Source organism: Cryptomeria japonica, chromosome 3, assembly GCF_030272615.1.
Source record: "Cryptomeria japonica chromosome 3, Sugi_1.0, whole genome shotgun sequence".
NCBI lineage: Eukaryota > Viridiplantae > Streptophyta > Pinopsida > Cupressales > Cupressaceae > Cryptomeria > Cryptomeria japonica.
In genome coordinates, this window is record NC_081407.1 from 202,377,777 (window position 1) to 202,403,457 (window position 25,681).

Sequence of the window (25,681 nt, forward strand, 5' to 3'; positions counted from 1 at the left end):
TTTCTCTCAAAGGAAGACTGAATTTCCCGCAAGTAAACTTGATAAGTCACTAAGGTTTGAATGGATGCTGCTGAAAATGGTTCACTTTTCCACTCTTGATGGATCTTCAACTGCAGATCAGAAAAAACCTTTTCTTCTACCAACAATTCCCCATCATGACCCATGATGGTGCAAGAAGCTTTTTGACAATGAGAGATCCTATTCTGAAAAACTTCCATTCGCAGCCTCATAGCATCATCAATGTCTTCAATAAGTGACTTAAGAACAAGGGCTTTGTTTTCCAAGAGTTCCTGATATTCCAAGTACACAACTCTTGAAGGAATTACTTGACGTTCTAGAAGAACACTTAACTTTCGCTGAGGAATTTTAAGCCAAATAGTCAAGCTGTCTTCTACCTTTTCCAAGTTCCGTTTGAAAGTATCAAAAACTTGGTTCAATTGTTCTTCAATGGTCTTCAACTTGACCATCATTTGGAAAACATCCTTCAAGACTTGTGCACATAGATTATGAAGTTGATCGACCCAAGATTCCAATGCTTGTACCTTTTGAGCAACACTCTCAACTCCCTAGATCGATTCTCACGCCTCAGTAGAACTTGAAGGATTACTCACTTCACTAGTAGGTTTTGTGATCTTACGAATAGCTGCAACAAGTTGCCTATTGTCCTCTTCTAGCTTGTCTTTCTTAGCTAGAAGCTCATCATACCGATGTACTAGTGAAGCTACAGAATACTGGGCATCATGCTTTACTACCTCATGCATTTGCTTACCCAATTCTACTCTTGCGACTTTGTAATCAGCAGCTGACATCTCTTCGCGTGGCTTATCTGCAAGAGGTTCAACAATTTCAGCCACCTTCATCTTACTACCGTCAACTGTTACCCTTGAAATCGTCTTGGCTCTTTTAGCAACCTTGGGCCTAGACTGCTTGACTTGCTCATAATCAAAGGCATCGGGAGAAATCTCCTGCTTCTTCCTCTTAGGTGTGAATGAACTAAGCCATGGAGGTAAAGCCATCAATTCTCCTTCAATAGCAGCTACAAGCAAAGGAGAAGCAGTTTCTGTTTGAGCAACCGTGGTCATCCTGGGGGAACTATCTGTCTGGATGGCAACCATGGTTTGCTCAGTAACCAGAGGACATAAAGTTTGTTTCATAAACTCCTCAAAGCTAGAAGTAGAGCTATCAATTTCTAATAGATGAATGCATGCAGGAGTATCCTGAAAAATTTCCAGCAGACTCTCTTGTTGATGATCAATATGAGGCTCAACTGCTGAAATAGGGACGGCATTCTGAGGAGACTCCTCCACTACTATGCCAGGAGGAGATAGACGCGGTTCCATGGAAATTTAGGAGGGAATCTCATGAGGTGACTCTGAAGCTAGTGATCTACGAGCATCATCTGAATGTTGTCCTTCTATCGATCACAGGAATGTGAAGCCGGGACTTTTCTTTCCCACGAACTGTCGTCTCCTCAGGAGGAAGTATTTTTGCCTGACTAACCCGCAATTTGATCATGGTGCCTGAAGATGATGCGCCTTCCTTGTTGTCAATCTGAATCTCAGACTTACGTCCAAGAGGCCCCGTAGAGTCATCTTCTTTTCCAACCTTGATCTTGATGAGTCTAACACCATTACTTCTAAGGCAAGTGTTGGTGTTAGCCAAGATAGGCTGAAACCTTTCAAGAATGGACGTGCATTCTTTATGTGAAATATACTCTGGATCAAGCACAATCCCATCATCAATCATTCTTTGTGGAATGTCCACCAAGTTCAAATCAATAACCTGCTCGACAGTAAGCCTGCAGTATTCCATTTTGAGAACCTCCACTTTTGTACGGAGATCTACCCAGACATCCTCAATACGATGCACATGCACGAAGGACCTTTTGATCTTTTCCTTCATACCCCGGTAGTCAAAATTTCCCCTAGACTTAAACCTTTTGAGTTTAATCTCCTGCATCTCAGTCTCCATAGCTTTGGCTTTGACAGATGTGACAAGAGAATATCGGCCAATTTTCAGTGGGTTTGTTGTGGAAATCCCCATTCCAACCTTATGTCTGACAGATTGATGAGCGTGTACAGCCATGATCTGTCTTTCCAACTCCATAAGAATGATCTTATCAGTCGGGTATCTAGGAAGCATGTATGGCTGCCCACTATAGCATCCAACTCTCATATAAGTAAAGGTCGGGAATTGAAGAAACAAACACCCATACCCATTGACTCTTTCCCATGCTTCATCTGACACCCTTATGTTCTTTAGAGTTTTGTCAAACTGGCACATGAAGTAACCAAAGAATGCATCTTGAACTCTTCTGAAATGTAATCTGCTAGGTCTCAAAGGCAGCTGATCATAATATTCCCACACAGGTATAAGAGAGCGATCACCTTTGGTACAAAGACCAGGGAAATGTCTGAGTGACACTGCCAAATACACTAAGTATGAATTCATGTAGAAAGTCATGGTGGTAGGGACTGCTTCAAGTTGCTCACACAAAGCATCACTGATAATCTCTCCCCATGATATATGGTGGGACTGCCTTATAAACATGATAAACTGATACATCCAGGGTTCAAAAACATTAGTGTTCAAGACCCATCATCCTGCTGAGGAGAGTAATGATGTCTCCAATTTCCCACTTAAAGTCACAACGGCACAACTTAGCCCACCTTGTGAAGGCAGGTCGTGGCTTATGAATCCATCTGTTAATATGACGTTTCTAGTCCTTTTCCCTTTTTACATAGTACTAGGCTGCACTATCCTTTGAAATTTCCATATAAACAGGTGTTGATGGTATCCTAAAGATTTTTTCAATTGTATTTGCATCAAAGCGGATTATTGCCTCACCATCATCATTTCTAATGGTTCTCGTCTCCTTGTCAAAGTCATGGGCGCAAGCGAGAACAAATTCAGGTTCTGGGGCAACCACTGGAAACGAAGATGCATAATGGATGTGGCTGTCCAACAGCAGCTGCATATTACTAGCCTGCGGATCATCAACTCTCTTGATGAATTCTGACATGTCCACATGCCCTATCTCCGTGGCTTTAATGTGATCCAAAGGAGAGGAAACTTGCGAAGGTGAAACTTCATTCTAGTACTTGTCATATTTATACTTCATCTTCTTCGGAATAGGAGAGGATGGTAAATCTAACATTGAAGGATAACCTGGTATACTGCGATGAAGACTTAAAAGTGTTAAGCCAACATCATAATCAGCTGCAACTAATATTTTTCCTTCTTTGAATGAGAAGAAATCCAACCCTTGCACTTCACGACTTTGTGAGAGAAAGATGGGAAATAAATGGGAATGCTAGAATTTTGACTTTGACCAATTTTGGATCTTGGCGAAAATTTTACAAGTATACAAGTGGGGGAAGAACGAACATGCAATCGTATTTTTAAAACCCGAATGCAAGTATACTTATAAAACGGAAAATGGAGAAATGAGTCAAAAATGAGATTTGCACTTGTGGGAAATGACGTGGACGGAAAGTACGGATATAGGCAATATGGATGGATAAAAATGGGAAGATCTAGGGAATGCCATTTTCAAGAAAATGGGAAGAATCTTCAACATGCAATCCGGTTCTAAAAACCCGATTTTGGAAGAATGGGTATTTTTCATCTTTGCAACTTTGAATTTCAACAAAAGATGTTTAAATTCTTATAACCATAAGCAAACATCAATTATTTTCATCCAACTTGTAATTAAGATTTAAAATCCCGAATACAAGTAAAGAGGGAAAATGGGGAAGAACAATGCAATTCACAAATTGCTTTGCAAAAGGGAAAATCACTCTCACAAAACCAATTTTTGGGGCAAAATCAACATATACACAAACTTACAAGTAGAATGGAAAAACAAGAAAATAAGAAAACAAGAAGAAGAGAAATCATACCTTGTTTCAATCCGGAATGCTTCTTCAAGGATGAAACAATCTTTGAATGAAGAAAACAATCCCTTAAATAAGCAATGAATGAACTCCCAAAACCCTTGCCACGTTTTTGAAAAACGTTATAAGCAGCAAAAACGTGGCACAAGATGCAAGTAAATAGGGCCAAAAAGCTAAGGAGAAACCACATTTAAGAGTCCCAAAGCCAAATGCCCAAGGGAGAAGTGAAATCGTGGCACCAAAACCCCAAGATACAGCTTGGATGAATCACGTTGAAAACGGTTTTTGGAGAAGTAAAACGCAGAAAATGAAGGTTAAACCGTTTACCAAATCAAATGCAACGTGTTCTTAAACTCACAAAAATCACCTTGCAATAATATCGCCTCTTTGATCCATGAATGAATGACAAGTTTTATTTTACATGTCACGGTGAAAATCAGGTTTTAATTTTCATATTACAAGTTTTAAATTTCACTTTTCATTCAACAAGGCAAAATCGGGTTTTATAAACCTAATTGCAAGTTTAAAATGCCTTCATTTTCACTTTTAGAGAAAATCGGGTTTTTTAGACACAATAGCAAGTTTAAAATGTCACTTTATTCCATTTCTAAGCAAAATCAGGTTTTTGAGAGAGAGAGACAAGTTATAATAACTTGTAAAGGGAAAATAAAATCCCTTCAACAAGTTTTAATAACTTAACACATGCAATAGGCGAATAAAATCCCCATTACAAGCAAAAAACACTAAAATAGGGGTTTTACAAAAGAATTACAAGTGACTTTCTAAATATGCAATTTAAAATTAACTTGTAACTTATCCAAAAAATCCCTATTATGACCTTAAAAAGCCAAAAAGCATCAAGGGGGAAATAAAAAGTAAGTTACAAGTTCTTTTTTCAATAAAGTGCACTTGTAATTAGCCAAAAATTTCCCTACAAAGACTAAAACAAAGGAAATCATTAAAACTTGCAATTCAAGGAAAAAATTTCCACCTGCAGTCAGGGAGAAAAAACCCGAAATTGAAGGAAAAACATAGCGAACGAACCCAGAATGCGATGAAATTTGAAAAGTGGTTCGAGGATGAACTGAGGATTAAGTCAGTCCAAGGGCGAAGCAAAATTCTGCCTCGAGAAGCATGTCGTAGAGTAAAATTTTCATTTTTTGACAAAAGTTTTATGTAATGGTCCTTCATTTTTGAAAACAAAAATGAGGACAACACAAACTATGGTACAAAGATAATTAGGTAAGGGTGCCATACTATAGAATTAATAGTATGCTTCATCATGCAAGTATTGAGGCATTTTTTCTGAGGATTGAAAAGGATCATTGTAATCCTTCATCATGTTGTTTAGCTTTTGTTGTGACTTTGTTGAGGCCATTGTAGACAAGTTTGAGCCACGTGGACTTCCTCACTTTCAAGTTTGACCATGAGAATAATGAACTTTCTATTACAATTGGCTAGCTTCTTACATCACTTAATGTTGATGAGTGACAACTTAATGACTACTTTTTGTATGTGGTATCTATGCTCACCAAAATTTATGATAGCATTCCTAGGGTTTTCCTCGTAGATTGCATGTCAAAGGAATTGATATTATATGGTAGCCTAAGTAAAACATTACATACCCTAATGGTGCAACACCACAAAGGACTAGATCTTCACAAGGCTTGATTTCATAATCCAAGTGATATTGTTGTGTAACTTTTCTCTGAACAAAAAGTAAACCATCCAATGGAGTTTGGCTAAGGGTGAGGCATCGGTGGCAAGTTCGATATTTGTGATGCTCTAGGAGAAATCAAGATCTTCTAACTTCTATTGTCAACCATGAAGTACATTGTTTATCTATTGACACACGTTTGAGAGTGGATCAACCTTTCAGCTTTCCCTAAATTGGTGTTGGATGAAAAGGCAATATTTGTGGTATTGTTGACATTTCTAAAGTCGCGGAACTACGACTTCATCCAGCCAACGCAGAATAGAATACTAAGAATCCTATCCTCTCTTGAGATAAGGAAATTCCTAATGCTGTGTGAATTTGATCAATGGGGATGACCTCAATGTTTTGTTTGTCAGGTCTTGACTGCAGGATAGCTTAGTGTTGTACGAATCGCACACCCATCCCCGTCTTGGACAGAGACCCCCCAATTGTGCCTTTTTGTCCTTGTGGAAGAGGAAGGGGATATGAAGCTGCCAAGTGCTGCTAAAACCAAATTCGGCCTCTAAGGCCATACTGCGAACTTAAAACTCCCCAATTCTCGCAAAGTCGCCTAAATGTGAAGAAAGACTTAAAGCCTGCAATGACATTGAAATGCCGATTTTCGCCAAGGGATACAAAGGAGATAAAGAATTCAAAGTGTCAAAAAAAACTAACAAAACTCCTTCAAATCCTGAAATTCGCACTAAGGGGGGAAATTACATGAGTTTCTAAAAATTGGCATTATTGCGTGAAAGTTTTAAAGTTAGAAACTTTTCAAAACACTCCAAAATCCCGAAGTTTGCAAAACACTCCAAAATCCCGAAGTTTGCAAAACACCCCAAAATCCCGAAGTTTGCAAAACACTCCAAAATCCCGAAGTTTGCAAAACACTCTAAAATCCTGAAGTTTCCAAAAGTGCCCAAAATCCTGAAATTCACCATAAAGGGGTGAAAATGTCAAAAAAATTAAAAACCTTGTAATTGCTCTCAAACCCCCCGAAAATGTGAAAATAAACTAGTAAGGCGTTAACTTAAAGTTTGCGGAAGTGCCATTTAGGCCAAATTTCGAAAACGTCCAAGTATGAACTTTTTTTAAAAACTTTTCGAACGCCCCTCTTGCCCGAAATTGCCAAGAACAACTAAATTCGCGGAAGGAGTAAAAGCATTAAAACTTGGGAAATTTTCAAATCACCCTCCAGGTGTTAAATTTAATGTTTGTTAAATTAATTTATTAAAATGGGATTAATGGTTTGCAGGTCGCAGGACGCCGTCACAGAGAACCAGGCGAAGGCCTAAAAATGCAAATCGAAGAGGGATCGCAACCAAGGCCAAGCGCTGGAAGTTGGAGGAGAAAAGATGCAGTGTAGGATCAAAGCAATGAAGCATTGGGAAGTGTGCCAACTGGGCAACAAGTTAAAGTTCACCACCAAAGACCGAAGAACACTTTGAATGCAACAATCATGCATTCTCAAGAAAAGTACACAGCTGGATTTAACTCCAGAAGTTCAATTTTTAAAAACTGAAACTATTTTATTATAAAACTGCCTATGGGTCCCATGCAAGATATTTTTGTGGGCAGTTATGTCCAACTGCCAAATTGACCAAATTAAAGCCAAATAGTGGCAGGTAGTTGGAATTGTGGTTGGTTGGATAACCGAGAATTGATTCGGCATGGGTTAAGCCTGCCAGCTTTTAGATGGCAGGTTGCAACCCTTGGATGCAGTCAATCCTAGCCTCTGATTCAATATTGTAAAAAGTTAAAACTATAAAAGGCAGACGCCTTTCTTTTGTACAGGGTTAGAGATTTTTGTTAAATAGTTAGACTCTGGTGAGAGAGTTAGATTTTAGAAATTAGAATAGGTTAGATCTTAGCAGTAGCATAGAGATGCTACAGAAATTGTTGTAACAGGCAGCTGAAATCAATATATAGACATTGATTTGGTGTTTATTGTCTTGTTCTCATCCTATTTGCATGGTTTCTTTCAACATTTTAGATAGATCTTTATGTTTTGGGTGTGCAGGTATTTGATAGATTCGGGCTCATACCATTGAAGATATACTGATTGTGTATCCTTTTGTATGGTTAACCTGAGCCTATGATTGTGCTTAGTTCAATTGCAGGTGTCCGTCTGAGCTGCGCCAGATTTGGGTGCTTAGCCATGCGTTTGCAGTCTAAAAATCTTCCAAGTCCCTTGAAGATTGCACCATTCCTGCAAGGTTGTGAGCTATTTTTGCCAAGCAGGAATTGGTTATGTTGAATCTGTTTACCCGCATACCCGTGTTGTTAGTTTTAGATCTCCTATCCCTTCCCTTTTGATTTTATTTCATAGTCTGAGAATCACAACAGGCCAGCTTGTTGCAAATCGTAAGTCCCCTTGTGCCCTCAGCAAATCACATCAATCACTGAGTAATCCCCAGTCAAGACCTAACAATCAAAACCTTGAGGTTGTCCCCTTTGATCAACAAAACCAGCATTAGGGATTTCCTTATCTCAAGAGAGGATAGGACACTCAGCGAGTACATTCTATTCTGCGTTGGCCAGATGGAGTCGTAGCAATGCGATTTTAGACACGTCAACACTTAGTAGTTTGATGTGTTTTGTTGGAAACACAAAGGGGACTTATGATTAGACAGAATTGGTTTCATACAGGTTCCCTAGAGTTTACAGTCCTATATCATCTGATTTTGCTTCTAATTGATGTTATTTCAGCTTGACTGGATGGTTTCTTTAATGAAAAAGGAAAAAAAGGAGGGATAAGGATAAAGAGTGAATAAGAACAACTAACTAATTTTAACTAAGACAACATATTTCAACACATAGACGGAAGTCTTAATATAACTAGAAATTACTTTGCCAACTAATTAGCACAACTAGGTAAAAACCAGTGCAATCATCTAAGGATTTCGAATTTTCAAGCTATTTAGATATGAATGATAGACTCTTACACCCATTCATCCAAATTTAATAACCGAACTTAACACAAAGGGGGTTCAGACTAACCATGCAGAGGAAACAATAATCAACTATTTCCTAATGGTATGAACCAAGATTTTCCATCAAATATATGCATAAATAACTATCTGAAATTAAATACAGTTGTAGAATTATGAAATAAATGCAGAAGAGGACTATGCACTCACAGTAAACCAAACACAATTTTAACATCCATTAAAATCTGTATATATTTCGCAAGAGTTTTTGCAACAATCTTTGTTTTTTCTCCTTTACAAAGAGGAATTAATTCCTTTATATAGAAATCCAAAAACGGATGAATGGCCAAGATTAAACTTTAAAAAGTCGGTCAGATTCATCCTCTATCAAAACTACCCATACCCATAAATGGGAGGCAAAATATCAACAACAACAAAAAGAGAAACAATAACTACCAAAAAGGTAATTAATAACTACCCAAAAAGCTGCTCCAAAAAGTGCACATGCACGGAGCTCAAGATTTACAACTGTTTTGGTAGTTAGAAATGAACTTTATGCCTAAAAAGTGCTTTTTAAGATTTTAAAAGAAACTTGCACTTTAGGAAAGCACTTTCTCCTTTCCTGTTGTGGACTCCTTTGTAATAAATTCGACCTCATCGAGCAAATAATCTCCCCAGATATCCCGATCGGCTGCACGCTCTACCCAAACATAGTCCTAGAATCTTAGACATAACTTGAACAATTCGATTGTCGGAGGCATAGGAGGATTAAATATTTTATAATGAATACCCTGTAGGAGGCTATCTATATTCTCCAGTTCTTCCCTCCAGTATGATTTAAGATTTTCAAAGCATGATATGTCCGCCTGCAACCCACTAGCAAAATCTAGGTCCTCCATGGAGTAGGTGACCCTGGTTTTAAGCATGTCCTCCCACTATGGTTGCACCACATTATCTTCCATACTACTTTTCCAACCGGGAACCATTGATCTAAGGATCTTTTCACCAAGATCCTTCACATTTGACAAAGCGTCATTACACTTCTCTTGCATTTTATTGATATTATCCTTCATGTCGTTCTTCATGCAGAGAATCCAATACCATTCCTTGAAGGTATTGACATTATAAGGATTTAGGATAATATCAATAGTGGGGATTTGAGAGCCCTTATGAGGGGCCAATGCCTTGGCAATCGCCTCATGAGTGTTATAACATTCCTTCCTTAGCTTACACATTGTGATAAGAGTAGATTCCCTATGGAGAGCCATTTCACGCAGGTCCTTGAAGATTTGCTCTCCCCTTTCCTTAATGCCTTGAATCCATTCTTTGACAGCTTTGGCGGTATCACGTACTCCTTCAAACTCTGTTCTAGTCCTTTGTGCCAATGCCAAAGGGAGAACATGGGATTCAGGGGCATGTTGCAATGGTTTCAGCAAGTGATCAATGTATCCCTCAGCTTGCTCAGCATGAACTCGGTACATGTCTCTCTCAGCAGTCATTTCGTCCAGTTGTCTAAGCATATTCTGCACCGAATCCTTGAACTCTTCCCTTTCTTGCTCTTTGGTGGCTCGCCCTATTGGGATGGTTGTAATGCTATAGTCGGCCAATGCAATTTGATCCACTGGCTTATGGACAGGCGGGGTAGCAATATGAATGGTACGGTTCCTCTGCTCATCCTTAGTGATCCGAGAGTAGGTCTTGGGCATTTTCTTACCTTTGGACTTTATCTCTCCAATGCGAGAGAAGATATCCTCCAAGTTGATAGGTGTCTTGACGGCTGCTTTCCGCTGTGCACGAGCAATCAACCAGTCTTGAGGGATGGTCTGTCCGGATGTTATTGCCAAATTCCCACTATGCTCCTTAGAGGTTTCAGCTGCCTCACTGCCTATCTGTAATTGATTTGTCATAGAAGGAACGGATGCAGTATCTAATCCCTTACGCATAGTTGAGTTCTTCCCTACCTCACTAAACAACTGTCGGGTATCCCCTTGTGATGGTTGTTCTTCAGTTTTGTCGGGCTCCTGGGTCTCATCCCCCTTTCATTCTCCCTCAACGGTGGTGTCATCTTTGTCGGCGCTATTCAATTGTAATTCATGCCGACTCCCCTGGGTGAGCTCATGCTTATTAGCCTCTTGATTAGGCAGAATTTCTCCCTCCTCAACCTGATTTCTAGGTTCATCAGAATCAACGATCCTGACCTCTGCATCTGGCTCACTGTGTGCTGGAGGATTATTAGCCTCAAATGCATCAACATCACTCTGGGAGGGCGGAGCAGGTATATAGTCAAGCTCAACTATGTCATCCTCAGAACTAGGGTCTTTGGATGACGAACTGACTTCCGACCTTCTGATAGGGATCTTTTCCCTTCTAGTTCTTTTTTATGTCCGAGTCCCTCTATTAGCTCTGGCTTTCTTCCTCTTTTTTACGGGTTTCTCAATCTCTTCTTTCGGTGCACTTGAGGTTCTCTCATCCTCCGAAGACTGGGAATCAAGACTGCCCATCACATGGTATGTAAATTGAATTCCTTCATGGGTTAGTTTCTCAATTTGTTGGGATAACCAGTGATCGGTATACCTTCCTGGATCCGCCATAACTACCTCAAAATCAATAATTGGATCCTGAGACCAATCAATGCCCGGCAAGAGGTATTTAACTGCCTCAAACTCTTCGACTTCCAAGTAATCGCCATAATTTGTCACCTGATCTAGGACCCGATGGTACTCATAAAGCAGCATTTGTTGCACACTTAGCCTTGAATACTCACGCCGTCGGACCTCATAGTCATCGGAACAGTTGCTCTAATAATCCTCAATTGATGCCTTCGCTCTGTAGCGCCTACCATAGGCTCTTTTTGCCAAATTGTCATGATCGAAACGCTTCCTTGGTAAATGTTCCTGTAGGCCATAAGATGCTAATTCAGCAAGTGACTCATCAGCTTGTACTGAATTCTTGAAATGCACATCGAGGGTACCGAAGATCATGGGGAAGGTGAATCCAGACTGTTTCTTATCTCTGAGTAAGCTGCCCGCTGGATGTACCTGCCTTGCAACTTCCATAAGGACTATTTTGTCTATGGGATAGCGTGGAAGTCGAAATGGAGCTCCCTCAAAGCCGGCTAGGGAATTGAATAAACCATGCGCCATACTTTTGTACCAAAATGGTAGCCTGCTCTAAGAGACTTATGTGCAATCCTTCTTGCATTAACCTGACTAAGCGCATTGTAAAGGCGTCATTGACACGCTCATACTAACCAATTGTGTAAGCAACGTTGTTCTTTTCTCTTTGAGCAATGTCATAGTAGTGCAGTTGAGGGTAGCATTCATATACCTTGACCTGATTTGGGTCGTTCCTGATTTCACCCTCCTTGATTAATCTTGTTTGTGGCTAGTGTCGGGCAAACATGTAAATCAGGTAGGAAGTCATGGTCAAGTACTTCTTTTCCTCAAGTTCGACCAGCTGTGTATGGATGTTATCACTAATGATCTGAGCCCAGTCGAACTTAGATTTCCCGGCAAAGACCCGCTCCGTAAAGTAGAACATCCACTCTTCAAAAAAGTTAGACTGAGGGAGTCCCAGAATCCGACTAAGTAAGGTGACCATATCACCATACTCGTTATGAAAGTCACTTCTGGGGTCTTTTTACTGATCCTAATACTCGGAGGCCTTCTCTCCTTATACCATTCTTCATTTATCAATGTCCTACATTTAGCAGGGTTCATGTCGTAAGCAACTTGTGCCTCATCTATAATTGTAGCAATGCGATTATCCGGAAATGGGATGTCAAATGCTTCCCCAATGGCCTCAGGTGTGAAATCAACTAGCACCATATTTTCTAGAACCACTAATCTGGTCTTTGGCTGATAATGTCAGGCAGCCTCAACTACTAGCTCATAATTTTGCATGGATGGAGGGAAACCTGTTGCCTGAGCGATACCACTTTCCATCATCCGTTTAGGCTTGCCATAGGCATTAGGAGAATATACCCTGTTTCTAAAATCCTGAATGTCTATGTGGCCCAAATCAATATCACCTATGTTCTCCCATATGCTCTGGACTTTTGACTCCCTCACTCCTCTTTGGTATCGGTACTTCATCTTCTCGTCTCTACGGGGAATGTCAGATTTAGAGACCCGAGATGTTCCGGTTGCACCAGGTGGTTTTGAGGATTCTGCCGCCGATTTAGGCATTATCCTGCATAATCGGATGCAGATTACAAGACGAGATGAAGGAAGTGAACGGGTTAGTCAAAATAGAGGATGATGTTAGCACATAAGGATCAATGGGAAAACCGAAATTTGAAGAAAGTACGATGCTTTAGTAAAAGAGCTTGCTTATCTAGAAGCGAAATGTTATGAAATAGGAAATTAAGCTGGACTGCTTAAATTTGTTATATGGAGCAAGCTCCAAAAAGTGCCACTTCCGACTAACTACGATGGTGCGAACAAATCCTCAATTTTGCAGCTGAGGGTTCGGGTCTTTTAATGATTGCCAGAAAAGTTTGCCTAGGCTTAGTTTTTTTTCAAATGTTCAAAATTTTCCCAAGTCTGAATTTTACATTTCAAGGTTAACTTTCCCTAGTTGCCTCTAACTTTGCGCTATGTTTAAAGCTTTGCTTGATACCTTTCAAAAGAAAATTGTAATCTACAAAATTTCATCTAATTAATTCTTCGTTATCCGCTAAGCATAGCGATCAGTTTTGCATTCATTAAAGATTTAACAAAAAGAAAACGAGTCATACCTGGCAACTTGTCCAATCAACAAACGAACTTCGGCTAAAACGACCCTTACAAAATTGCAATTCTTGAAATTTCGAAGAAAAAGGATACTTTGAAAACCCCGCAGCTTATCTTCCTTGACCTGACTTCACAATCTTGGACACTTTAGAGACTTTCAGACCAAACAGGAAGAATGCAAACGTTCACGGTTTTAGTGCCTCGCGATCTCGGAGGTTTTTAAAGACTAAAACATCTTACACATAACCCGCGCGATATTGGACGGCGAGGTTTTCCCTTTTGAAATTTTTCCACTTAAGATATTAACGTCATTCCAACTAACTTGCCCTTTCGGGCTGGATGCATAGAACGCAAGTGTTTGAAGATACCTCTTTTCCTCCTTGGTTCGCAATCTTGGATCCTCAGCTACTTTCGAGGTAGAAGACACTGAAATGCAAACATCCCAAAGTTTAAAGCCTCTTTTAACCCTTCGCAATTCTTACCTTCTTTGCCGATTTTCGGGCTGGAGGGGCATTATGCAAACTTTCAAAAAACAACGCCTTTCTAGCCTTTTCGGGCTAAAGATCGATTTTAAAAACTTTACCAAACTCCGCGCTTTAGGGATTTGCCTATTTTCGAGCTGGGGGCAACTTTTGCGAACTTCGCCATTTCAACGCCTTTTCGTGAACTTTGAGGTAGAAAGGAGTTTTAAAAGGTTTTAAGTGAAACGCCCCTTGCAATTTCGGGCTAGAAAGAGGTTTTGAAAAGTTTCAAGTTTAACGCCTGAACACCTTGCTTGCATTTTTCGGCCCATGAGGCCCTTTTCAAAAGTTTTCAAAGTTCGCGATTTTAGTGTTTGCCCAATTTCGGGCTAAATGACCCTTTTGTGAACTTTACAACTTAACCTCTTTTCACTTGGTTGGCTATCGCGATTTTCGGGGAAAAAAGGGCATTTTCAAAAGTCTATCATTTTTTAACTTGTCATTTTCGGGTTAAAAGCCACTTTTGAAAAGTTTTCACTTTAACACCCTTTTCACTTGGCTTGGATTTTTCGGCCAAAATGGTTATTTTGCAAAGTTTAGACGTTTTAACTCTTTTTGCGAAGTAGCATTTTCGGGGCACAAGGCCACTTTACAAATTTTCGAAGTTTATAACACCCTACTTCATTTGGCTTTTGCGATTTACTTGCTTTGCCCATTTTCGGGCTGAAACTCACTTTTGCGAACTTCGTCATTTTCAACGCCTTAGCGATTTTCGGGGTGGAAAGGAATTTTTAAAGGTTTTAAATGAAACGCCCCTTGCAATTTCGAGCTAGAAAGAGGTTTCGAAAAGTTTCAAGTTTTCACCCTTTGCTTCATCTTTCCTATTTTTGGCCTAGAAAGCACCTTTGCAAGCTTTCAATCTTTAGCATTTTCTCCCTATCAGGCGATTTTTGGGTCAAACAGGGAGTTTAAAATCTTAGAAAGTTTCACGCCTTACTTCACTCTTCAAATTCGGGCTAAAGGGAATTTCGCAAACCCATGGAACTGACATTCTTGCCCACTTAGCCGATTTTCAAGCTTATGCTAAAACTAGTCTTCCTTAGATTGATTTTGGGCATTCAAATTGCGAGACTCTCTGCGCAGGACTCCCAGGCCATGCGACTTAAAACTACATAATGGATGCCCCATCTCCTTTATTACATAGCTCACTGCTTCACTACCACTTGCTGGATCCCAAAATGGCAAATAAACATCAGATACGGAAACTTGGCAGGACGAAGGCCGGAAAAGAAATGAGGGGGACCCTGTCGGCGATAGGGAGTGTGTGCAACACACAACAGGTACCAACCATGGCACTAGGCTTTACATCCATGACTTGCTTTCCTTTGTGAGGTGTAATGGTTGTAGTTTTCATAAAATCCAATTGCCCAAGCAAGCGTTTTCCGACTCTACACTCTTCAAATAAGTGACTACCAATGTTGTGAATTGTGCATAAATTGTTGATATCAAATTGTTTCTTCAACTCACTAAGACAATGTATTGTTCTTCTAAGTTTACCATAGAAGTCGATTTCCTTTCTTCGAACTCTATTCAATTTATCTCTTGTTGTTCTTTCTCTACAACTTTTCCTAAGATTCTTTCTCTTCTACTTGGCTTTGGCTTCAAATTTGTATGCAAATCTATATGCTTCTCCAAAAGTGGAGATCTAGAAGGAAACCCATGTTTGAGTAAATCTATACTCTTAGCCAGAACCTAAACCTGAGAATGAGATTCAAGTTGATTTCTTCGATGGATATCTTGGAAACTAAAGTGTGCAAGATATTAGTGTATTCTTGCACAAATTGGTCCTTCATTTGGAGTAATTGTGCGAACTTGATGTATTCATCCTCGTAGTTCCGAAACACGAAGAAGATCTGTTTCAGGGCTTCAATGAAACCACTTCCAGTGCCTAGAGATTGTGACATGATAGCCTCATGGGATGCATGATAATTTTACCACCATTATTCGAAGGGCAAGGCAACTTTTAGAAGGCCAAAGGGAGTCTTTTTTTCTTTGCAAGAGAATTGATTTATCATGAAGTGGGAGAAAAGGAGATTAAGCCAATTATCAAGCGCATCTACATTTATTTTTCCTTCAAAAATGTGTATGTATAGATGAACTTGAACCCTATGCAAAGACCCTATTCAAAAGGTTCTTTAATTTTCACCCCAAACTTATATTCTGCTGTTTTGTTTCAAGTTTGTGTTACTAAACAAATAGTTCCAGATGTGCAAGTTTGATTGGTTTGTTGTTTGGATAATTTCTTTCATAGAATGCATTGATAAACGAATATAAACAACAGAGAAAGAATACCTATGGCAAACATATGCAGAAAATATAATGCTCTTATTTTCAGAAATGTTCAATTGTGAAACATATACCAATATCTCAAAAATGAATAATTGCATAGAGTTGTGAGAGCAGTGATTAATAACTTTGCACCTTTAATTCTCCCTATGCATAGTAATACTGGCCAGCAGCAAGAAGCGGTCAATGAAAAGATTCAATGCCTGCGTTTTGAGGTGCAAAACATTCAAGGAGCAAATACAAATACTGGGAATCATCCTGTCTTCATATGCCTAGAGGAAGGGAACTAGATTGCCCGGAAAAGTGAAATGTTAAGAGAGGAAATTTGCGAGTACGTAATGAACTGCTGTTAGCCACAATAAGATTCATGCCATAGATAAAGGAACTCATGAAAGAAGAAATTCTGCCATGCTCAAGAACCAGTGCTCAGATGAGTCCCACGTGAAGAGATAAAGACCTGCAATAGAATATGATCATCACAAACTCGTCTCCCACAGCTATCATATGTTCTAATACCCCCGATATGCTCCTATAGCCATTCGCCTTAGTAAACTCACGCCAAATGAGATGCTCCCGTGTATGAATAAAAAATCTCCGCTGAGAATTATATACTTCAGAAATGAAATATGAAATCGTAACTTTGTAATATCCCCACTTTTAAAACTAATGAGTTTCCCAGCTTAAAAGAATCCCATGTCGCCAAACAAGAGAAATATCAGTAAAGAATATAAAACTCTGCACCATTAAAATAATCCAAAATTTATTCTTCCAGTCTCCAAAATGATATCAACAAGCAATTGATGGTATTATAACTGTTAAGTTGAAAAAGTAAAAGATTGCATTATACTGATTCACCCCCCCTCCCCCTCTCAGTATAATCGTATGCTCATCATTGCTCTCCATGCCACATTGATCTCTAAGTAAAGAAGTTCTGCATAGTTACAAACCTAATCTTATTTATTAGGCCTTCATCTTATATGTGACATTAACTCACATTCTTAAGAATCATTTTGAGTTCAAGGCCTTGACAATGTGAAGTCCTTTTTGAAGAAATAGTGCCAAGGATAAGACCTCTAGCCTATCTCCATTACCCGTAGACTTACGAGCAAAGTAAAAGAAACAGTTTTAAATATTATTTTAAGTTGGGCCAGTAATGTTTAGTTTAAGAGGCAACTTAAATAATATTATTGAAATAAAAAATTTAGAAACACTAATATTAAAATAAGAACTATTTTAAAATGCTGAAAAATTAAATAAAACAAAACAATATTTTTAAATACTTTTGTCAAAAATTCAAATTATTAATCAAGGACCCAATTTGGAAAAGTATAACAAAGGGGCGCCTAGCCTCATTTGGTATCTAACATTCACTTTGGCATTTTGTTTATTTTCTAAAACAAGCATTTCATTCATTCTAGTCATCCAAGGATGAAAACCCCTGGCTATTTTCAGAGATCTTTGAGGACGAAAACCCTCTATGATTTCCATTTTGGAAGTGAGGACAAAAACCCTCATTCTCTAGCATTAGTAATTCCATACAGGAGTTGCATGGTGAGCTGATTTGAATTTTTGGTGCATATTTTCAAGCATTTTCATCATCCTGTTGCATTTCCAACTTAACCACCACTTTTGGAGGATTACCGTTTTCACCTATTGGCAAATTTGTGAAGGTTTATGCCTTGCTGCTGCTGGCTGGATGGCCAATCTATACCTTTTAGAGACTGCCATATCATCACAAGTAGGGTGATCAGCATTTTACTTCATATGTTGATACCCTAGATGGGCAATCTGCACATTGGAGGGTTTTTGGGCATTAATTGCATACTGTATCAAATTATTAATTGCTTATAGAGGGAAAACAGCAGTTTTACACCTTTGTGGAAAGTGACCAGCACTTGGACCACTTTGGAAGGCTGTGATCAGCATTTACAACCTTTTCCAGCCTCACATTGGGGGTGAATCAGCATTTTATCATTCTCCATAGTGGACGAACCACTTCAGCATTTTTATGATTAGCATTTTACACAATTTCATAACACTAATTAAGAGCAATCTGCATTTGGACTTCCATTTCAGACAAAATCTGTGTTAAAGAAGACTTTGGTGGAGACTAGTGCAACACTTCTACATCCATTCCCAGCCACTAACAATCATTCACAGCCTTGCCACAGCCATCTAAGGTGCTGTTCTAACAATCTGGAAAGTTACATCAGCCATATATGTAATGTCCCCTATTTGTGAAAACCCTAATTTAGCCCTAAATCACAATTTCCATGTAAAAAAAGAAATGGAATAGAGGAACATTAACTTAATCATATGACATACCTAATTTATTGATGGAGTTCAACTGTAGGGAAACTAGGATAAGGTGACTCAATAGGGTGCCCTAGAGATCCTCTACACTAGGCCCAAGAGCTGATATACCATCCCTCTTGGCCTCATGTGGCCCATGCCATCCATATGAGGTGATGTACCTAGTGAGGTGTCCTTTAACCATTCCCCTTCATATTGCCATCCATTTCCCACTTCCTATGATTGGATTTCATGGTGTATTAATTCACCATGATAGAGGGATGAAGTGTATTCACAATAGGGTGCCCCGGAAATCCATCCCTTCTAAGCCCAAAGGCAGTACCCTGTGTACACCCTTGGCCTCATGGGACCATTTGGTCACCACCATGAAGTGGCAAACTTAGAAGAGTACCCCATCGCCGTTCCCCTCCTTGTAATCCCTTATTGCCACTACCATGGCTTAAAAACAGAATATATATAGAACATCCTAAATTATGTCACGTATCCTATGCATCTATATATTAAACAGTCATAAGCAACAGCAAAATATGAATCAGCAATAAATAGTTAGAAATAATATTCATAATGCTATATTAGACAGTCATAAACGCAATGCACCATTAATCAGCAGTGTGCAGATATAAATAGTATTCATTTTACTATGTATAGGAAACTCATACCAAAACCCCAGTATAGAATCAAACTGCTGTATACTCAGTTTCTTGTAGATGCCAAATCTGATCTCATTCATTGATATTTGTATGATTGATTGATTGATTCAATGAATTCCTTTGATTGGATGATTTGAGGTAATTGTAAGTGATGACTAAGTGATTGTTAATTAGATGATTGATGAGTGAGTGAGTGATCCTTGAATGCTTGGAATGATCTCTCCTTTATACTTTATTAGTGGAAGAGTCACAACTTTCATAGGAATTGAGGCAACAACTTTCATAGGAATTGAGGGACCACCTTTCATAACAATTGAGTCACCACTTTTCATTGCTGCCTTTGAGAATAATATATTATTCTCCAAATTGATCTCCCTTCCATCTCTTCCTCAAATGAACTTTCTTCCCTTTATATCTTCCCATGTGAGGGAGACGTCACATCTCTTCATCATGGCTGGCCTTTGGCAAGGGACACAACCTATCACAATTTCCACCATTTGAAATAGTACAACCCTTCATAATTCTTGCCCTTTGAAAGAGTCACTTCCTTATCTACTTCCCAATCCTTTCTTCTTCCATTACTCCTTCCTTGATTCACATGCTTCATTTTCATTTCTTTCCCCCTCCTTACCCCATTTCAAATGATCTTTTCTCCCTCTTACATCTCATGTTTGAGAGAGTCACAACTCTTCATTCCATGCCTTTTGACCGTTCATTAACTTAATTAAATTTTTATTGTATTATATTATATTAAATTTTTATTACTTTAAGTTTAAATTTATTATTATTATTTATTATTAAATCCTATTTCAAAATGGGGACATTACAATATAAGGTGTTGTTCCAGCCATAAGAAGATTATATCAGACATTAATAGTGTTGTACCTGGCTTTGGGAGAATTGGTAAATCATTTAAAGTGCCCTACCAGTGGCCATATTGCATTAATTTTGTCATTGTTCACCCAGGAGTTAATCTGGGTCGTTGAAATTCTGAAATTTCATTTCCAGCTTGCTCATCAGCATTGCAATCACTCTTCCCATCTTTCAAGTGAAAAAAATCATTGTTGTTGATGCCGTAATATTGATTTACAATAAGATCTGAATGTAGGTGAAAGTTATTAAAGGGTTTTTGTGAAGTTTCCAGCTTGGTAGATGCAATCAGCATTTTTATTCAAATTTCAGTTAATGTTCCAGTTGTGTTTCTTCGAGAAAAAAAAATAAAAAAATCAGAAAATAGCAAAAATTACAAAAAGGGGATATTAGATAAGAAATAAGAGATTCTCAAGTCATCTGACATAGCAGTACAGTGATCTTTTCTACCTCTTTGACTCAAGTTTCTATCTTTGAAGTGGAAATAATGCTAATACAATGAAATTTGCTTTAGAGCCCCACAGAGAAGTGCCTAAACATCATCAAAAATGATTTTAATGCTGCTTCCTTTCTGTCTTCTAATACAGTCTGCAATCTGTAATTTTACTTTGAAATAAATTGAAAGCTTAGCTTAGTCAAAAACATAATTATGTAGTAGCATAGGAAGCTCACTGTTGTCAAACCAAAGAGCCCAGAAAACAGAAGAAATGTGTTAAATTATTTGGACTTGAGCTCGAAAAACAAGACTATTATTTGGACTTGAGCTCGAAAAACAAGACTAACTTCTGACTCTAAAAAACACCTATATCCATTACCTATGATAGACCTGCTTATTTATCTAAAATAAATTCAAGGCTAGCATTAAATAAAATATCAATCTTTAAAATGGATTAATAAGAAGAATTTGGAGTACTTTTATCACTCACACTTTTTCAAAATTGTCAGTAATTGTTGGCACAACCTTAAAATTCATTTGAGTTTTATTTGAGATGTTATTCTTTGCTTGGGAAGATACTAAGTACTTCTTTTTCTCTTCAGCAGTTGGCCAATATTCCATACCCCGCCGTTTTGTTATCCATAAACATTGGCCTGCCTTTGTCTCATCTTCTATAAGTTCAAAAGCACCTGCAATGAAAAGTGCACATTCAACATAGTTAATCGCCAGAAATGCAAGCACTCTCAGGAAATTTTAAAAGGGGTTCGAAACAAAAAAAAATTAGTAGATGAGATGTGATGCAACGCAGTGTTAGACATAATGTTACAGATTGAAAACAGGAATTTATTGTTTATATTAATGATTTAAATTATATTAACACCACATTAGTTACATTTAGAAAGTAACTTACAGTAAAGTTACAACTAACATGTAGCTTCTTCATTCAATAAAAATTAAAGCTACAATCATTGAAGTGTGTGCATCCAATTCTCCTAAACTATATGCATTCATTCTTCCAGCATTTGGTATCAGTGCAAGAAAGCCCTTTCAAGGGTACACGAGTCGAAAGTGAGGAAACCCTTGGAGAGGGTACACTGACTGAGAAGAAAGTAAAATCACTGTTTTCAAATTCCTACTATCAAATCAGAGGACAAGTTTCTCTCAAGGGCTGACTGATTGAAGGAGCTGACTGCTGTTTTCCAGAGAGAGCCAACCTATTTTATAGAGAGCCGACCCATTATCCTATTAATACCAATCCATAGAAGTTTTTTAAGTCAACTAGTTTTGCCATAGAGAAGCTAATTTTCTTGTTGAAAAACAAGGCTCAAGGAGCTGCAAGGCCGACTATACTTTACTGTTTAAGGGCCTACCATTCGCTGTCAAAAGGTTGTTAGGAGAAGGTGACTGCTCTTAAAGATCTATTGTAGAGGGACTGCCATCAACCGACATTTTTTGCAAGTGCACAGCTACTGAGTTATATGAGATTATTTGCACTTGTTTCCTACCAAATACAATTTTTGTACTATTCTTTAAAAAAAATTACATTAGACTGCAAATTTTCTGTCTAGATGTTTTCCTGCAAACGCTATGTTGCAAAGTTGTGAGTCTTGTGACTAATAACAAAAAGAAAAAATTGCCCAAAAGCCAAAAATTAATAGGCTAAAAATTTAATGTCTGGAGTTGTAGTAGACACCCCCAGATATAGTATTTTGCAAGTCTGAATTTTTTGCAAGGTTCTGATTTTTTTTTCTATTTTTTGTGGTTTTTTGGTTTTTTTGAAATTGCTGAACATACAATGAAAGACCATGAACAACACTTGAACAACTACTACATACTGCTGCAAACACTCAACTATGGCAATAAATTTATAATACTAAAATGATTATTAACATTGATCTATAATTCAAAATTCTAAGAACAACATAATGGCTGTACCAAGGAATTTCATTGCTGAGGTTATAAAGAGTTTACAATTTAATTCTTGCTGACCTGACAAGCTGTTTGCTGCTGGTAATTACTGATCTGGGTGTTGTCACCTAGAAATCCCTCTGTTTGGGCACTAAGACTGTCTCCTTAACCTCCCACGTCCAAGCTGGGTGTTGTACGGCTGAGCTAATGGACTGAAATTGATGAATGATACTCTGTTGAACCCCGATCTGCAATTATTTGATTGGTAGCTGCCCCTTCTCAATTAAGATCTGATCAATTTACTCACAAATTGGACCAAATATGAAGATTCTGCCTGTAGAACTTTGCCTGTGGAAACCCTTGGGTGATCTCACACACCTGTGGGCCTCTAATTTCCTGAGAATTTTCGTTCTCAGAGAAGAAATCTGCTGAAAAACCCTTCAAAGAGCTCTCCACAATATTGCCGGTTCAAAAAAATGACTTCTGGATGCCCAATTTTCCTCCAAAGCATCATTTAATTCATTTTCATTTTTCCCTCCAAGTACAATTTCGAATTAGGGTTTTTTATTCACCCCTTAGGAATCGAACTTCATGAGAGGGTCATTATTCATTATAAACTTGGCCCCTTATTAAGTTATAAACTTAATTTTTAATTGCCTAGGTACTTGGGCCAAATATTATAATAACTTATTATATCATAAAGTGATTTAAATAATCACTTTTATTATTTTATTATTCCCAACTTAGGAAATAATTAAATTATTTCTCAAAAATTCGTAGCTTGCTCATCTGGACCCCGATCTGGATTGTCTGGTGCCCCCTGTCCATTGATGCTGTCTGACCATGCGAGCTAACTGGCAGTCCCCTCCTAAAATTTAGGAACTCTCCTAAAAAATAGGAACTGTGCCAAAAGCGTCCAGGATGATCCTGGAGGTCTTTTGGTGTGTCCCTACTAACTCCCAGTTCTTTCCTAAAAAATAAGGATTCCTCCTAACATCTAGGAGACTACCCAAGACTGGTCAAACTGGCTCTCTAAGCGCTGATATGTCGTCACAAGCCCCTGAAAGGATCCCCTACACAATTTGCTGGCCTACAGGAACCGACTGATAGGCCAACCTCATCTGTCAATTGACCTGCCTGAGGAGGGGACATTACAGGAGTCACAAAATACTCACTACTGCTGAGTATTGGAAATGTGATGGAATTATCCTAAAAACAAAAAACAGAATGAATTCAAATCTTGCAGATTTTGACTTCTGTAATAAAGAACCCTTGTTATCATTACAATTGTTCATTACCGATGACTTGATCCCTAAAATTCAAAATGCCACTTCCTTTGGGTTTCTTTGGCAGAGTCTAAAAAACAAATATCAAACTTTTGAAAACGTTGGAGTCTTTTATTTGAAAAACCTATTGTTTTCCACAAGCTGGATGAAGATAGGTTGTGATCAAAACATCTACTCAAAATGAAACTCCAAGATCAACTCTCTTCTTTTAATAAATTAGTAGATGAAGATGATACGGTTGTTTATGTCACCAATATTTTCCCACAGTTGTTTGAAACTTTTGTGGAGTCTTTGTATTTGTTTTCTGAGTCAAACTCTCACTTTCGAAAATGTCAGTTCATATTGATTAATAAAAGAACAAAGACAAATGCAAAAAGCTAAGTCCACTTTCAGAAAATCTAAAAGTGCACTTTTATAGTAAATGGGCAAAGCAAAGAAAACTGTTATTCTTGTCATAATATTGTGCAGATCAAAAAATAATTCTGAAAACAACAACATGATCTTTCCCGTAAGAAGTTACAAGCTCAGGCTAATTTGGCATATAAGTCATAGTTCTAAGAACGATGAAGAACCAAGTAATATTATTCTACTCTTTAGGATGTGAGGGAGGTTGGATTTCCACAATTAGATGCACAAAGAAAACGAGCAAGGAAAGAAATTGTTGGTTTGGATGAGAATGTTCATTTTGCTCTTTATTTAACTTTTCACCACAATGATATACAGAAGCAAAAGGTAAACCTGAATGGGAGGTTGGCATGCAAGTTGGATATGATGTCTTGATGAAATTCATATTCACGAGTGGACACAATTTCCTCAAGAAAAAAATTACATTGGATGCAAATGGGTATACAAGGTTAGCCTAAAGTTGTGAACCTATGATGGTTCATCACCAATCGATGAGTCACTCTACATTGACTTTGATAGGGATGGTTCAACTAATGGTCAAAGACCAACTACTAACCATATGTTTTCCTTTGGCTCAAGAGTTGTTTCATAGCCAAGTTTGCTTTAGCCTTTAACACACTATAGTTTTATCTTCCACTAAAGCACAATACAAAGTAGTTGTCAATGCCAACTGGGAAGTAGTATGGTGCAATGTCCCCTACTGGGACTTAACCTTATCTGCCCTAAAATTCTTCAATTAGGGTTTGAATAATGCTTGGAAATGGAAATTGTTATCTCAGTATCCTAATGTAGGGCCTGCTATCAGGTTAGTATCACAACATAAATTAACATATAAACCAATATTGAACAAATAGAATTCAGATTTACTATTGTAACATCCAAGATGTACATATGGAGTTCCCTCTGAAGTTATATCCAACCAGCTCATCATCATAAGGGAGCACCAGTTAGGAGACCATACAAGGCACCTCGAGCCATTCCAACCAGCCCAGGGGCATGGAATGACAACCTCCATTCTCACCTCCCAGCCCCACTTGGGGTGTCTCTAGTGGCATGGCTTCCTAGCTGCTTGCAATCCTTCATATATACCATGTCTCCCCTCCAAAATGAGAAAGCACAATGGTTAAGAATTCCTTAAGGGAATCCTAATATCTATTCTATTATGCTTAGACACAATCATAACAAGAACAACAATCTATATAGAAACAGATATAAAAGTAGCAGTGTAATATTCTACATCCTATCAATGAAAGACAATAATAACTCAGCCCAATCATTATGCATTATATTTCATACCACACTATTAGATAAATATCTAGGATGTTGGTTAATGTATAGATACTAAGTCTGCTAACTCTGATAGGATCGAATGTATAGATTTAATTGCTTTTCTTCTTCGATGCTAACTCTGATAGGACTTTCATGATTGTCTTGTCTTTTCCTTCTGAAGTGATGATCTGCATTATATATTTCTCCATTGGAATTTAAGAGTCATGCATTTCCTATAGCCACATCTCCCTTCTAAAAGAGGTGTCTCTTCTATTGTGACCGTTGCCTCTTGCTGACTAAGGCTGTGTGTTATCTTAATGAAGTTATTCCCTAACAACCATGCCTTTTCTAATGACCTGTGGCTTGTTAACTAATACAGTTGCTATCTTAATTATTGTAGAGGTTGTTGCTTCTATAAGGTTGAGATCACACCATTAATTAATAACAAGATCGCTGCCTCATTTGGTAATAAGATTGCTCTC

General features: G+C 38.2%; 1 protein-coding gene across 2 annotated transcripts in view; it reads right to left on the reverse strand.

Moving 5' to 3' along the window:
- The window catches only part of LOC131034248 (uncharacterized), a 310,534-nt gene that overhangs the window by 148,462 nt on the left and 136,391 nt on the right, over nt 1-25,681 (reverse strand). For both annotated transcript variants that reach the window (XM_057965668.2, XM_059218164.1), the window contains one exon: nt 20,822-21,020. In XM_057965668.2, coding sequence (XP_057821651.1) covers nt 20,822-21,020 — 199 coding nt within the window. The remainder of the gene's footprint in view (nt 1-20,821; nt 21,021-25,681) is intronic.